Consider the following 13,685-nt stretch of genomic DNA (forward strand, 5'->3'; position numbering starts at 1 on the left):
CCTGGAGTCTCAAACTCAAGTGCATTTAGCTTTGGTGGCTTTAAACCATCTGCAGGTTTCAAAGCAAGGTCCTTGTCATTGTTGATTTCTTTGTACTCTCTGTGGAAAGCAGCTATTTGTTCAGGTAAAAAATGCGCACTTTACACAGAGATTTTAGAAAAAATTCGTAAGATTTTAGTTTGTATCTCAAAAATGCTTGGCCAGCAGGAAAAGAGAATACATTTTTGTATAAACCATTGCTGTCAAGTAGAATATACATCTAAATCAGCTATTCTGGCACCTTTTTTCATATTCCAAAGTTCTGCCAAAAAAAATCAAGCATGCCTAGGCAAGTGTAATAGGTTTAATGAATCATATTATCATTTTTGAGCAACACAAAATTCCTTCTGCTGAATATTAATTTCACATTAAATATTCCATCAGAAAAAAAAAACAAGTTCCTACCTTGTCTGTTCCTTTCTGACTCTTTTATCTGTGCATTCACGTAGGAAGTGGGTGTACTTGTCCTTATGTTGCTTCCGAGCATTTTCCTCCTCAATGGTGTATGCGTAATCAGGATCGACATACGTGTGTCGCTTGCTTCGCGTGAACGGAGTTTGATATTCCTCGTCACGCTTCGATGGTCGGATACTTTGAGCTCTGCCAGTAAAAAAATATTATTTTTCACATTTTTTTAAGTTTAACAGATTTAATAAACCTCTTTAATAAAATTATAACAGATTAAAATAAAATTTTTTAACTGTTTCTTTAATCAGTAAAAAGATAAATCGAAATTCCTATTTGGTGAATGTGATATAACAAGCCAATAATTGCGGGCTTTGCAGCCGTGAGTGCTAACTGCTAAGTGAAATTATAACCGGAATAAGATACTGATATTAATGCCATTTGCATCTTATGCTGTATAAACAGAAACAAAAACGCATTCACCTATCATTGGGAAATGCAACCAGAGCTTTTTTCACTTTATCCCCTCCCTGCAAGTGAAGCTTAGCATTGGCAGAATTAACGATTGTCGTACGAAGCTGCCCTTTCACTTTGTTAATGTCATCAAATGTAACATCAACAAACTGTCCAGTTTCATTTGTGACCAGTGGTGTTATACCTGGGTTCACTCTGTAATAAAGTAATACTTGATGGGTACTGACACATGTGATTATGAAAAAAAAATAGGTTACATGATATTAAGCAAGCCACATAAAAAAGATTTACAATTGTCCGGTCTGAAAATTAATCTGTGCTAATCTGCATTTTAGCACAACCAAATTTACAAACCCATTTTTAACAGTGAAGAGCTAAAATTTCTTATTTAAAAACTAACTTGGGTTCTCTGTGCTTAGGAATGGCTATGGATGTTCCAACAAGTTGAATGGGAATGGTTTGGAATGAAGTTAATCTTAATCGCGTAACTTCCTCTGAGCCGCCTTCTTCCTTCGTTGCAATACAAACCTTCCCAAGGACATCAAGTAATTGAAGAGGTTGAAAAGTCCCTGCTTGGTTTGGTTGGAATGACAACATGATGTCCTGTTTAAACGTGCAAAGATCTCAACTATGTTTGCTAAATGTTTGAATTATTAAAGTAAAATTTTAAAAGTTAGAAAAAAAAGGGAAATGGTAAATCTATATTCTGTGGTTGACAAGTTATAGGAATTGTTAAAAAACAAACGAAAAAAGAAAGAAATATTATAATTAAGTTCCAATATTACACATTAAGTATAACCTAGCACATAAAAATTGTTCTTTAATGTATCTCCTAATACGAAAAATAATTTAAAAAAAAGGAGAAATGAAAAATTTAGAAAATGAATTGAGTAGAAAGCAGTAAAGTAACAAGATTTGAAATGATTGTTAAACTATTCTCTCTGACTAAACACTTAAACCAAAACTAAACAAGAAACTTTTCTGTTTCACTTTACCTGTGTTTTGCCTGGTGCTATCTTGGTTTGCACAGGAGTTGCGTTGAAATGAGCCACCTTTTTACATTGTATGTTTAGTGGCAGAAGTGCTGACTCATTTGTAAGAGTACACAATGCACTTGCATGGTCACCGCATAGTATCTGAATTAATAAATGAATAAAATAATGAATGAAAAATTAATATTATAGGCCTAATTAAGCACTTATGGCATTTTTTTAGGAGAAATCTAATATTCGTTTACCTCTCCAAAATCAAAGGTATTGCTTGGTTGAATGTTTACCAGCACTGGCACCGCTGTTGCACGAATTGCAACTTCAATTTTTTTGTTAGCTGAAAATAAAAAAAAACTTATATAACTGTTTTTTATATAATTTTGTTTAATGTTTTTGTACAATAATGAATGTTCTATTTTTTTGTAGATGAGGTTCTTATTTAGGACCTGGGATAAGACCAAATTTGGCCATTACCCCATAGCAAGAATGCGCATAGTAATCATTATATGTAAAACATTAATGTAGGACCACAAGTATTGTTTTAATAATTTAGTGTAAAATACATATTCTGCAGTGGCCAAGAAATCAAATAAAGGTATATAAAACAATAAAACTTACTATTTTCTAATTCAGATAGAAAACTGTCATTGCTTCCGACCATTTCAAACTTCATGAAAAGAGCAAAATCCTGACGAGGAGGAGGTTTTTCTGTCGCCTCCCATCCAACACTTGAGCTGTTGAAACGTGGACTAAATCTATAAAACAATAAAATGGTTTAATTGGATTCAGGAGTGTCGCACTCTTTAATTTAATTTGTGCACAATATAATTTTACATTTATAATATAGTTGGGTGGGGGAAGTTAGGACACCTTTTCAATCTATTTTCTTCTCCAATTTTGCAGTCAACAAACATTCAACGATTTTTTAAAAAACTTTATCCTCACGGCTTTCATAGACCTTTGTTAATTGTTTAAAACACGATTAGGATATTTGGTTATAATGTGTCAAAGGTGTCCCATCTTCCCCCACCCTACTATATATATTTTAATACAACTTTAAAAATTTTTTGCCACACAATAAAATCTTCGCAAAACTCAACACAAACCTAAAATTGACCGGAATTTTCTGGTAAGGACCAATAGTTCCTTGGTTTGGCAATACAGTAATAAGTGAGGTTAGAATATCGTAGGCTCGACCACGGATTCTTTCCATGGGTGATGTTGCCAACATGGCTGCTGTTGATTTTGTTAAATCTGTTCCCTGAAAAACATGTTACAATTGCAATATATGGATTAAATGCAGTAATTGATTAAAAATCTAAATTTCGTGCTATTCGAATAACTATTGTGGTAAAATAAATGAGTTCAGTTTGTGATTGGAAAATTGATGCTACTTATTATAATAATGAGCCTTTTTAAAAACTGAATCATTGCTTACAGCTTCTTCCCCATCTGCCCCTTCCTCCAGCACAGACACCCATTTTAATGGTTCTGGTCCGTTATTGAAAAGATATGCTGGTTCAATACGATCTGTGCCATAGTATGCTGGTCCAAATGAAACACAAGACAAAGCAGACTGCTTATCCTGAGACAAAAGCTGCAATGATTGCTCCACAATACAGGCCTTAATTTGCAGCTTTGTGTCTTGCATTCCTTCCAATTGCACACTGCAATATAAAAACAATATCGAAAATTTCACAATTTTATATTCTACATTTTATTCTTATCAACATATATATAGGTATTTAGCCTTCATTTAAGATCATAATCCTGGGGTAAAATATCACAGCTTAGACATTAAATTGCTAGTGATAATACAGCAGGAACTGAATTTTTACATTATAATGTATATTTACTTTATTGTGTAGAATTCTGTAGTTTGTGTCAAAGATTTCATGAATTGAAGCTTAGCCCAACATTATCATGTAATAAATTTTGACCAAGATTTTAACATCTTCAAATTGAAAAAAACTAGAAGTGTGTTAAGCTCTCAATACCTTGCTGTTTCATTAACATCTCCTGGATTATCCGTCACAAGTTCCACTTTGATCAACTGGATTGTTTTCGGATTTACTTTACCACTGGAGGGAGTGATAACAATGGGTTTGGATCCAGTATAAACCACTTTGAATTCTCCGACTAAAGATCCGTGGTTGATCAATGCAACTTCCTGGCTCAACACGCGACTGTTGGCGACCACCATTCCAAAATCAACTGGTCCTTCCACATCAAGTAGAGGGGTGGGGGTGTAACTGTTTCAAAAGAAATAGTAAATTAAGAAGTTATAATACATATGAATTTAAATGAATGAATGTAACTTGCTTTATCTTCCCCTGGCCAGAAAACGAAGTTGTAATCCTTGGGTACTAGTTACCACGTATATAACTTTTATATGTATACATTATATAGCTATTTTTATATGTATACATATATGTATATATTATATAGCTTTTCAAGGGCACATACGTCCTCGACAGTAGCGGGGACAGGTCTGAACTCATAATCTACGGGTTAGACGCAGGTTTGGTAACCCACTGTGCCACGATACCAGATTTATTTACAAAAAAATCAACTTTATATAAGCTGTTACAGCCAGGCATGTTATGACTTTAACTAAGCTCTTGTTGCAGCTTCTTTTATGAGAATCAACATAGAGTTACTATAAAAAAACAGGACTGGAAAAGAACTTCAAAAAGCCAGTTCTCAAAATATAAATTGCCAGAACAGCTCAATTAGATGTAAAAATGTTTTATGTTGTTGTAAAAGCAATATTATAACCCAAGAAATGCTGCTGTGTGTACAAAGTTTTAATTACCCAAAACCCAAATTACAAATAAATAGTGTGAAGCCAACTACAATGCACTTACGCATAAAGTGGTATTTCAATTATGTCATCATCAACTGAAAGAATGATTCTGTCCCGAGCATCTTCAGCCAAATCATTAAAATATTCAACTGATGCTTGAATTTCCAAGCCAGGAGCAACTGGCTTCTCTGGGTTGGTTACATGAAGCTTAAATTTCTGTGGAACACACAGTTTAAAATCATAGATTTTGTTTTAAAGGTTAGATATAGGGCAATTTTATGGTAATAGGCCAATCCTGGCTTAAATCCCTTAAGCTTTTGGGTATTGAACCAATCCTGGCTTGAACCATAGGACCGCTTATGGGTTATGAACCAATCCTGGCCTAAATCCTAGAACCAATTGCATGCAACAGTGCAGGACTTCACATACGGAATAGAATGGGGCAGTATATGAACCCAATTCTACAACTTGACTTAGGGTTAAAATGCACAAATGTTGGCAACATTAAAAGTTATAATAGAGTTTTAATTAATTTATCAATATCCTGGCTTATCCATTCTTTGCAAAAGTTATCCATATTTTGCACAACTATCTAGCATACGCTTCAGTCTAATGCTGTACCAGGTAGTTATTAGGGTAAAAAACATGACAATGACAACAGTTGTATTAGGTAAATGAAATAAAATTGTTACAAGAACGGTCACAAGTAAATAAAAGTATTTCAGCTTTGTTAGCATTCATTCCACATTGAAGCCAGCTGAAAAAATACTAAATTCCAACTTACATTTGTTACTGGTGCATGAAATCTTATTCTCTTGCTGAATTTACTGACGTTTTGAACGACTAGGTTTAAGGTGAGAACTTCATTGATCGTTGCGTCAACAAACTCCACAACAGGTGGAGATATTCTGATGCCAACTACATCACCTTCCATATTTACATAGTTTTCTGCGAAAAAACATTGGCAGTGAAACGTTTATGTTTAAGGTATGTCTATGTCTGAAGATATAACTGAAACTTTTCTGTTCTACGTATAATCGATAGCATATACATACCATTCCGATACACAGTGGTAGTAAAAACGCTGCCCTTAATTTAATTAAACTGAGGTATTTGGTAAAAATAAAAAAAGTAGACTTTTGGTGTTAAAGTCCGTAAAATTTTAATTTCCAGCATCTACTGCGCTGTACTGTTACCATGGTTTCCGTGACATCATCTAGGTGGCACTAAACAAATTTAATATTATTTTGAGGGGATACTACAATAACTACTTTGAACCAGAGTCCGTATATGTGTAACATCTGTATGTTTATATACGGACTCCATCTGTATGTTTATATACGGACTCTGCTCCAAACTGTTTATTTATCAACCGAAATCGTGATTTGTTAATCTTTATATTTGTAGTTTTACTCAAAGGTATTTTCAATTATGCTTCTTATCAAATGGAAAGTGATAAATGCAAAACCAAAGCAAAATGTAGGCAAGTTGGGTTTTATTTACAAAAATAAATAAGCTGCATTATTCCACAAAACATAAAAAAATGTACAATAATCATCAAAAATTCACAATATACACGAAAAGAGTGAATTAATCTGATGTTTCAACGGTACAATTATAAGTACAGGGATCTTTTTTAATGTCAACAAATCTAATACGAAATAAATATTTTAAAACTCATGATTGTAAAAATATGTTAAGTCCTATTGGTTAAAAGATACTGTGTATAAAATAAGTGCATAATAAAAAGAAGACATTTTGAACTTTTAACTTGTCACAGTAAAATAAATTTCACATTACACTTTGTACCTACAATATATTAAAACAAGCACAAAATAGAAATAAATGGCAAGTGAAAACTCTTATGAAGCACAATACCTTAATTTCCATCTTCTTCTTGATCTGTTATAAAAGAAGATCTTTAAAATGTAAATTCAATTGTTTATTAATTTCCAATTACAAACAGGTAACTCCAACCAGGTTTTGTAATTTTTTCTATTCGAAATATTATGGTTTTTCTACCTTTGTGCTTCTCATTGTTACCTACGGATGACACTTCACGAACAACAGCTTGAACCACATCACTATGTGGATTCACACCTGGCAAAGTCTCAAGGACGCTTTGAAGGTATTCTGGATCATTTACATTATCATTGGCCTGTAAAAGGAACCATAAAATATACTTTTACAATACTGGAATCCCATTTTACCACATATACGCAGCTCTGAACTTTCAAGGGTGGTAGGTATATTTACAAACCTTATTTAAAGAACTTGATTGCATTGAACTTTCACGAATTTGATCTTCTGTTGAGGAACAAAACACAATCAAGTTTAATGTTAAACTTACTAAAAGACAGATTCTAAGAAGTAATTTTTTTTTTTATAACTTTACCTGCAAACACCTTTATTGCTTCCTGAACCATTTCATTACGTGGGTTCACGCCAGGAAGTGTCTCCAGCACACTCTGGATATAATCAGGATCAATTACAGCATCATCTTCCATCTAAAATAATAAAGACAACCTTTTAAAATTAAGTTATAACACAGCAGGTTTAAGACTACTTCAAATTTAATCTTTTTGAACATGCAAACTGTGGAAGAGTTACTAGGTCTAAACAATGTAATCCTTTAAAAAATTTGTGTAAATTTACTTCTTCTTCACTTGACACATTATTCTTTTCATTTTGAAGTGAGTTTTCACCAAGGAGAGGGTCAGCTATTTCTTGCAGTGCACGTTGAATAACCTCACTTCTTGGGTTTACTCCAGGCAAACTAATAAGTACACTCTGTAAAAACTCTTTTTCATCCTGGTCATCCGTATCCATCTGTTAAAACAATGTATTATGCAGGTTTGTAATATTTTGAGCAAAATAATACATGAAAGTGGTCAAAATAACGTGAGCTTTTATATTGCATTTTTGTTGATAACTTTATTAAAAAAAAAGTCTTTTTCCCAAGACAAATCAAATCGCTTCATAACTGCACTGCAGTACCTGTTCCATTTCCTCATGTGCTGTTTTTGCCATGTTCTTGGCTATTAGCTGTTTTCATCAATAACACAATGGTACTGAGCAACTCAGAGAAAGCCTATTTTAATTCACAACTAAGCTAAACTGTAAAGTGAACAAATTGATAGGTTAGTTGTGCACTTAAAGCAGACACATCATTGGAACAAAGATTTATTGTTTACATCGTGTTTCTATAGCTAGTGCCGCAAACATTTAAACACCATGCAGTACAATGAATTTTAAATACTACGTAAATATGTTTGTGTCGAAACAATGAGATTCATTACATGAAAGCAGCTTTAAATTTATAGACAATAAAATTCCTTTTCATAGCATTATCTAAGCTTATGAAATGAACAGTTTCCAAGTATTCATCAGTTTGTAAATCAGTGGGACGTATCAGTTATTTGCCATCTTTTTTTGATGAATCATCCTTTTTCTCTCCATCTTTTCTTTGTGTGAACTCTGTCATAGCTTGCTGTACTGCTTCACTGTTTGGGTTTACACCGGGCAAACTCTCTAAGACAGACTGCAGGTAATCAGGATCAGCTATTACGTCATCATCATCATCTTCACTATCACCCTCAATCTATAAAGGCAGGGAATTTAAAATTACTTTTATTTGATAAAATTTTGTACCAGTTGATTTTTTGGATAATATTTTAATTGTTAAAATTTTATAGTAAATATATATTTTTTTATTCTTCATTAATGAAATTTCATAATAAAATTGATACAAACTAACCTGTCCTTGGTATCCTGCCGCAGATTCTGTTTCCATTGGTGTCTGAGGAACACTATCTAAAATTGTAACAATTTTTTAAACCCAATTCTTTGCCCTAGTTTAATAAAGTACTTTATTTACCTTGGCAGTCCTACACATGCAAAAATACACTGAATCACATTACAACCAAAAAAAGTATTAAAGTAATAAAACTAAACTGACCTTCTGGTGTTGCTTGCATGGACATCGTGAGTGCATAAGCAATCTGCTCATCCTCTGTCATCATTGCAATGTCCACTTCTCCTGTAGGAGCAGCAGGAGCTGTTGCTGGAGGATCATCAAGCATGGTCTCCTCACCGCCTCCAGCCGTTGCTGGAGCAGACTGCGTCTCATTTTTAGATCTTCTCGCCTCTTCTTCTTGCCGGTGACGTTGCTCTTCAAGAGAAACACGGAGAGCGAGAGCAAGCTCCGGATCAGCATTAGGATCAAAACCCATATCAAACTCTTGTGCTCCGGATGACATTGAGCCTTCTTCTACAACAATAGGAGAACTTCCTATTGCACCAGATAACATAGATCCAGGTGGAATGGTTACCAGATGTGAGCTGTTGATTAAGAATACGAATTTGTATTACTGTTTTGTAAGAAGTGTAACTACCAATTAAAGAATTTGATAATTACCCAGCACCATCTTTTCCATTTAAAGTATTAATGAAAGAAATAAGTTTGTCTGTGTTGCAATCTTGCTCTCCAAAATTAATGACATCAACCGAAACCTTTTCTTTCTTTAGCTTTTTCGCAACTTTAATAATCTGTAAAACAATATTGTAGTGGTATGGTGGTATGGTGGTATCTGGTATGTATGTATGTAACTTACTTTATCCTCGCGTGACCGGAAAACGACAGTCGTTATCACACGAGTTTAACACCTCGTACCAGCTTACGAGTTACCATGTATGTTACTTTGTGGGTAATTATTTTTTAGGGGATTTTTGTATTTTTTTTTATGCAAGGCCGATAATTTGGACAACCCATTAGTGACTACTGGGTTGAAGCAATTGCCGTTAAGTGTCTTGCCCAAGGACACATACGCTCACAATGGTAGCAACGTCGAGCCTTGAACCCATAACCTATGGGTTACAGGCAGGCACGCTAACCACTATGCCACGTCGCCAGACAAACATTAATAATCCTAAACTCAAGTTCTGAGTAGTTGCCAAATGGAATAGTGGATCTCGATAACTTGTAGTGTCTATAATAATAAACCCAAAGGTTAAAGACAAAGGTAAATAGCTTAAACAACAACCATATGTAATCTAAGCACATATTTCAACTATCGAAACCCAAATCCTTTGCCATCCTACATTAAGGTTGGTAATAATTTCAAGTTGAAACTTGGCCATAATATATTAAGCGAATAAGTTGAAGCACTTGACAATTGACATGGCAGTAATTTTTAATTCGAAAACCTCTTTTTCATCTTCTTGTATAGGGCTGCCTATAAAAGCAACAATTCTAGTCTTGTGGTTCTTGCTTTGCCGATGTTTTAAAGCCAGGTGAGCAACTCGTAGACCGTTTAACAACTTCATTTCACCCTTGGGTTGGATGAGATTAAGTTTGGAAAGAAGTTTTCCGGAGTCGGTCGTAAGAGTGACATGCACCTGGGTACTAAAGAAACACAAACTGATGTAAAATCTACTTGCCAATCGGTTATAATATTTCTTCAGAAAATACTAAATAAAGGTGTAAATATTCGTATATTAAATTAGAGGTAGTTTCTGCACAGTGTGTAGCAGGTGCACTCATAATTTTGTTTACTCTTCTTTGTTATGCATCACCATGCTATAATTTATACCAATGCATGCCAATTAATTAAACAGTAAACCATCTCTAAAAAAAGTATGAATTCTTAAAGTACGTGCAAAATATCATCAGAAACGGATATAAAATTAAAAATAAACTTATTAAGAATAAAATTTATAAAATACAAAGCATCATACTCGGCCATTGAAAGCAGTGCCACATTATTTTCTGGATTTGAACGCAGTTTTGTTCTACATATCATGTTTGCAGCATCCTGCTGAGCTTGAATCCTGGTTGGCAGATAATCGCCATTTCTCATAAACTCACTGTTGTCAATACTGTTAAAAAGTTGTAGTAGTAAAAATAAAACTGTCTTTATATTTACGCTTATTAAAATTTGACTTCTTTTATTAAAATTGACTTAATATTAAATGGTATACAATGGCGTATAAATATAGACATAGGAGATACAGTAAATAAAATAATGATTTTTTTTATGTAGGTTGGCTATTTCATATTGTAGAAGATTGTATTATACGAATCTTAACACAGTAAACAGAAACACTTACCACAGTACGGTGCTTTCTAAAACCATAGCTTTGATTCGTTTCAAACTAAATTTCCTAGTTAAACTTCAGATACCGCAATTGTTTCAAATGTTACTGAAAATTTGTTTTGTCACGATAACGACAAAGTACTTTCGTAGTTTAGTTATACGCCGCAACCAAAGTATACACAAGTTAAAGAAATACCAACAATGTTGCCCCCGGCCCCGTCGCTAATCATTAAGTAACAATTTTATTTTTATTTTTAGAAATCAAAAGACGACTGTATTTGCAAGTAAACCACAAAACTTTGTTTTCAGCTCGTTTTACGTCAGAATCTGTATATAGACATGTTTATACACCGACCCTGTTCCAGAGCCATAACCCTGTTCTACGTATTCTGATCCCAGCAACCCGCAATAATGCATCCAAATGAGAATCTTGCATAATGAGATTGACTCGGAACCCGATACCTCTGGGTTACAGGCAGCAGGCGCCCCCACCACTTTACCGTAGCGCAGACATAGCACACACATATTCAGCAGTTTCGCGACTTGAGGCCGATGATGCCACTGCTACAACACCAAATCTCTTGTACGTGTGTTAACATAGTTTAATAAAGAAAAGGTGCTACTAAACTATGCTGCTATTTACGAAAATGAACAGTGCATGGCGTCACTTTTAAGCTTCAGGCGAGTGAGTTAAACCACAAATGCTATACGTCATTGGCCCAGCCAGCAGCCAATGGAATAAATAATTAAAATCGATATTTCCAGAATACAATAACGTTGACTATATGCAAACAAGTAAGTTAGTCTGTCTGTTTATTGTTTGGTTATTCAATAACTTGATTCACGAGGGACTTACTGGATTCTTGTTGAACAGTTTTAAAGAGAAAGTTCTGTCAGTATCAAGTTTAGCCTTTTACTTTATAGTATATACTTTTTGTTGTGGCGCTTAAATGGCTGCGTTATTAATAATTAAACATTGGAAATAAAGAGCGTTCGCTTGAACAAATGTAAAGTGCTGTAGTTCGTGCATAGTAATTTTTAATATCAGTTAAAATATGATTGTTCTTACGTTTAACAGAATGCTGGTAAATTAAATGTTCTGCTTAAAATGTAAAGTTGCTTTTTAGCTGGTGGGTCAAACGGGTATATATACTACAGGAAGCTGTTCAAGTTAATTTCTGCCATTTTTAAATCAGAAATAATGGCTACCCTTTGTGTAAAACGTAGAAAAATACTCTACGTTAAAGGTTATGGGGGTTTCTTTGGATCAATTAATAGTCAAAGTAATCAAAACGAGGGAAAGGTTCGAACAGCTTTTAAAGATTGGTTCAACGTTTCAGATGAGGATATTATAATTCAATCGAACCGCGGCCAGATTAGATTGGCTTTTAGAAGAGCAAGCCTGACTGTTCCAGACAAAATGATTGTTGATCTGAGAAAACACATTAATGAAGCTATGGACCTATGCGACTGTGACAAAATACATCTTATAATTATCGCCCACAGTCACGGAGCAAAATGTATTATGGATACTTTCCACAACTTGGGAGTTCCGCCAATTCAAGTAACCAAAATATATCAATCGACGGCAATTATTACATTTGGACCGACCGATTTGGTGACAAAATCCACAGCGAAAGTAAGTGATTCGGTTTGTTAATATGCCCTTTTCAGTTTTCTTTCTGAAAATGTCATCCAATTATTTTTAGGTTACAGGAAACTTTTACTTTAAAAACGACTCGATGGTGGATCAGTTTCGCAAAAAATGGACCACACATGATTGTAACGTTACGCAGCTGGGGGAGTTTAAAAGGTTAACAGAAGACACCTTTGAATGCTCATGCTGTCACCATAGGACACCAGAAGCTGATGCACAACATGAAGAAGAGGGTACAATTAGAACGCCGTGGTAGGTGTCTTAATTATATTAGGGTGGGGTAAGATGGGACATATTTTTATTCTCTGTCCTTGTCTTTTTTGGTAGAGTAAGCAAGAATATTTACAGAATTATATATAACTATTGAATGACCGGTGATTCTATAAAAGCATAGTTTAATATGAAAACAGTGACTTTGTGCATCTTGATCTGTTCCTAAATCTTTGGAGTATAGGTAATATTTTAAATATATATGTAGTTATTTTACCTTTTTAGCGAAATGGTTCCAAATGCAGTCAATGCACCAGTGCAAAAGGTGGCCGCTGTGGGGGCAGCTGGTATTGCAGTAGCAGCTGTTGTTGGAACTGCTGTGGGAGCGGCGGCAGGTCCTGGTACCGCTGTAGCACTCGTTGTAGGTTCCCTTGTCAATGCAGTACGAAAAGAGTATCGGAATATAAAGGCACATTTTATGGGGGACTACATTTCCTGCAGAAGCTTGCAGTTTAAAATAAGACAGATGTTTGGATTGTAACTGGTGCGATGTTACACAGTACATTTAAAAGGACCTGTCAATTTTGGGTTATAAAGTATGAATTGTTCCTAAAGCTGGAATTTGCTGTGTCATATAAAACAGTTTGCTCTCACTTATGCTTCTATGAGAATTGGCTGTGTTCTGGGCACAGATTTAAATATTAAGTTGTCCAAACATAATAATGCAGAACTTTGCAGGAATGAACATAATTTTCTTTATCCTTGCGTGGCCAGAAAACGACACTCGTTATAACATAGGTTCATTTGCCTTGTGCCAGCTTACGTGTTACCATGTATGTTTTGTATGTTTTTCTTTTTTTTTGTATGGCTTGTGATTTAGACACCGATATTTGCAGCAAAATAGTTGGACCGTCGATCGTATATTGTGGCTAAAATAAATAGTAGCAAATGTTTTATAACTGCTCTATAGTCTCCACTGAATAAACAGGATTGCTGGTTGGGTTAACTGA

General features: G+C 34.5%; 4 protein-coding genes across 6 annotated transcripts in view; 1 reads left to right on the top strand and 3 right to left on the bottom strand.

Moving 5' to 3' along the window:
• The window catches only part of LOC100179897 (cilia- and flagella-associated protein 47), a 35,385-nt gene extending 29,705 nt beyond the window's left edge, over positions 1 to 5,680 (bottom strand). For all 3 annotated transcript variants that reach the window (XM_026840721.1, XM_026840720.1, XM_026840719.1), the window contains exons 1-12: positions 5,498 to 5,680; positions 4,775 to 4,929; positions 3,905 to 4,159; positions 3,346 to 3,574; positions 3,014 to 3,168; positions 2,526 to 2,662; positions 2,156 to 2,244; positions 1,914 to 2,054; positions 1,319 to 1,521; positions 928 to 1,113; positions 445 to 639; positions 2 to 99 (exon numbers count right to left, since the gene is read on the bottom strand). In XM_026840721.1, coding sequence (XP_026696522.1) covers positions 2 to 99; positions 445 to 639; positions 928 to 1,113; positions 1,319 to 1,521; positions 1,914 to 2,054; positions 2,156 to 2,244; positions 2,526 to 2,662; positions 3,014 to 3,168; positions 3,346 to 3,574; positions 3,905 to 4,159; positions 4,775 to 4,929; positions 5,498 to 5,647 — 1,993 coding nt within the window. In that variant the 5' untranslated portion in view covers positions 5,648 to 5,680. The remainder of the gene's footprint in view (position 1; positions 100 to 444; positions 640 to 927; positions 1,114 to 1,318; positions 1,522 to 1,913; positions 2,055 to 2,155; positions 2,245 to 2,525; positions 2,663 to 3,013; positions 3,169 to 3,345; positions 3,575 to 3,904; positions 4,160 to 4,774; positions 4,930 to 5,497) is intronic.
• Positions 5,681 to 6,043: 363 nt separating this feature from the next.
• Positions 6,044 to 7,843, bottom strand: LOC100180694. Its single transcript, XM_002126980.5, has 6 exons — positions 7,711 to 7,843; positions 7,369 to 7,542; positions 7,109 to 7,220; positions 6,974 to 7,020; positions 6,736 to 6,871; positions 6,044 to 6,615 (listed from the first exon to the last, which is right to left on the bottom strand). The coding sequence occupies exons 1-6, from the start codon at positions 7,741 to 7,743 to the stop codon at positions 6,593 to 6,595; spliced, it is 525 nt and encodes a 174-aa protein (XP_002127016.1). The 5' UTR covers positions 7,744 to 7,843; the 3' UTR covers positions 6,044 to 6,592.
• LOC100183046 (26S proteasome non-ATPase regulatory subunit 4-like) lies at positions 7,832 to 10,966 on the bottom strand. The gene is made up of 7 exons (XM_002126813.5): positions 10,822 to 10,966; positions 10,450 to 10,590; positions 9,919 to 10,117; positions 9,131 to 9,261; positions 8,672 to 9,054; positions 8,471 to 8,526; positions 7,832 to 8,314 (listed from the first exon to the last, which is right to left on the bottom strand). Exons 1-7 carry the CDS (start codon positions 10,845 to 10,847, stop codon positions 8,129 to 8,131), a joined length of 1,122 nt encoding a protein of 373 aa, XP_002126849.1. The 5' UTR covers positions 10,848 to 10,966; the 3' UTR covers positions 7,832 to 8,128.
• A 936-nt stretch (positions 10,967 to 11,902) lies between these two features.
• LOC100185416 lies at positions 11,903 to 13,411 on the top strand. The gene is made up of 3 exons (XM_002126787.4): positions 11,903 to 12,447; positions 12,518 to 12,717; positions 12,961 to 13,411. Exons 1-3 carry the CDS (start codon positions 12,010 to 12,012, stop codon positions 13,214 to 13,216), a joined length of 894 nt encoding a protein of 297 aa, XP_002126823.1. The 5' UTR covers positions 11,903 to 12,009; the 3' UTR covers positions 13,217 to 13,411.
• Positions 13,412 to 13,685: the final 274 nt, after the last annotated feature.

This window comes from Ciona intestinalis, chromosome 2, assembly GCF_000224145.3.
Source record: "Ciona intestinalis chromosome 2, KH, whole genome shotgun sequence".
NCBI lineage: Eukaryota > Metazoa > Chordata > Ascidiacea > Phlebobranchia > Cionidae > Ciona > Ciona intestinalis.

What these genes read in the sequence shown, in the direction of transcription:
- LOC100180694 (XM_002126980.5), bottom strand. Translation starts at nt 7,743, where the DNA reads ATGGCAAAAACAGCACATGAGGAAATGGAACAG. An exon ending in AGCAATAAAGGTGTTTGCAG is followed by an intron (nt 7,021 to 7,108) that starts GTAAAGTTATAA and finishes GTTCCTCAACAG; the next exon opens with AAGATCAAATTCGTGAAAGT. An exon ending in AATCAAGTTCTTTAAATAAG is followed by an intron (nt 6,872 to 6,973) that starts GTTTGTAAATAT and finishes TTCCTTTTACAG; the next exon opens with GCCAATGATAATGTAAATGA.
- LOC100183046 (XM_002126813.5), bottom strand. Translation starts at nt 10,847, where the DNA reads ATGGTTTTAGAAAGCACCGTACTGTG. An exon ending in TTAGAAAGCACCGTACTGTG is followed by an intron (nt 10,591 to 10,821) that starts GTAAGTGTTTCT and finishes ACTTTTTAACAG; the next exon opens with TATTGACAACAGTGAGTTTA. An exon ending in TACAAGAAGATGAAAAAGAG is followed by an intron (nt 9,262 to 9,918) that starts GTTTTCGAATTA and finishes ATTGTTTTACAG; the next exon opens with ATTATTAAAGTTGCGAAAAA.
- LOC100185416 (XM_002126787.4), top strand. Translation starts at nt 12,010, where the DNA reads ATGGCTACCCTTTGTGTAAAACGTAGAAAAATACTCTACGTTAAAGGT. An exon ending in TGACAAAATCCACAGCGAAA is followed by an intron (nt 12,448 to 12,517) that starts GTAAGTGATTCG and finishes AATTATTTTTAG; the next exon opens with GTTACAGGAAACTTTTACTT. An exon ending in GGTACAATTAGAACGCCGTG is followed by an intron (nt 12,718 to 12,960) that starts GTAGGTGTCTTA and finishes TTACCTTTTTAG; the next exon opens with CGAAATGGTTCCAAATGCAG.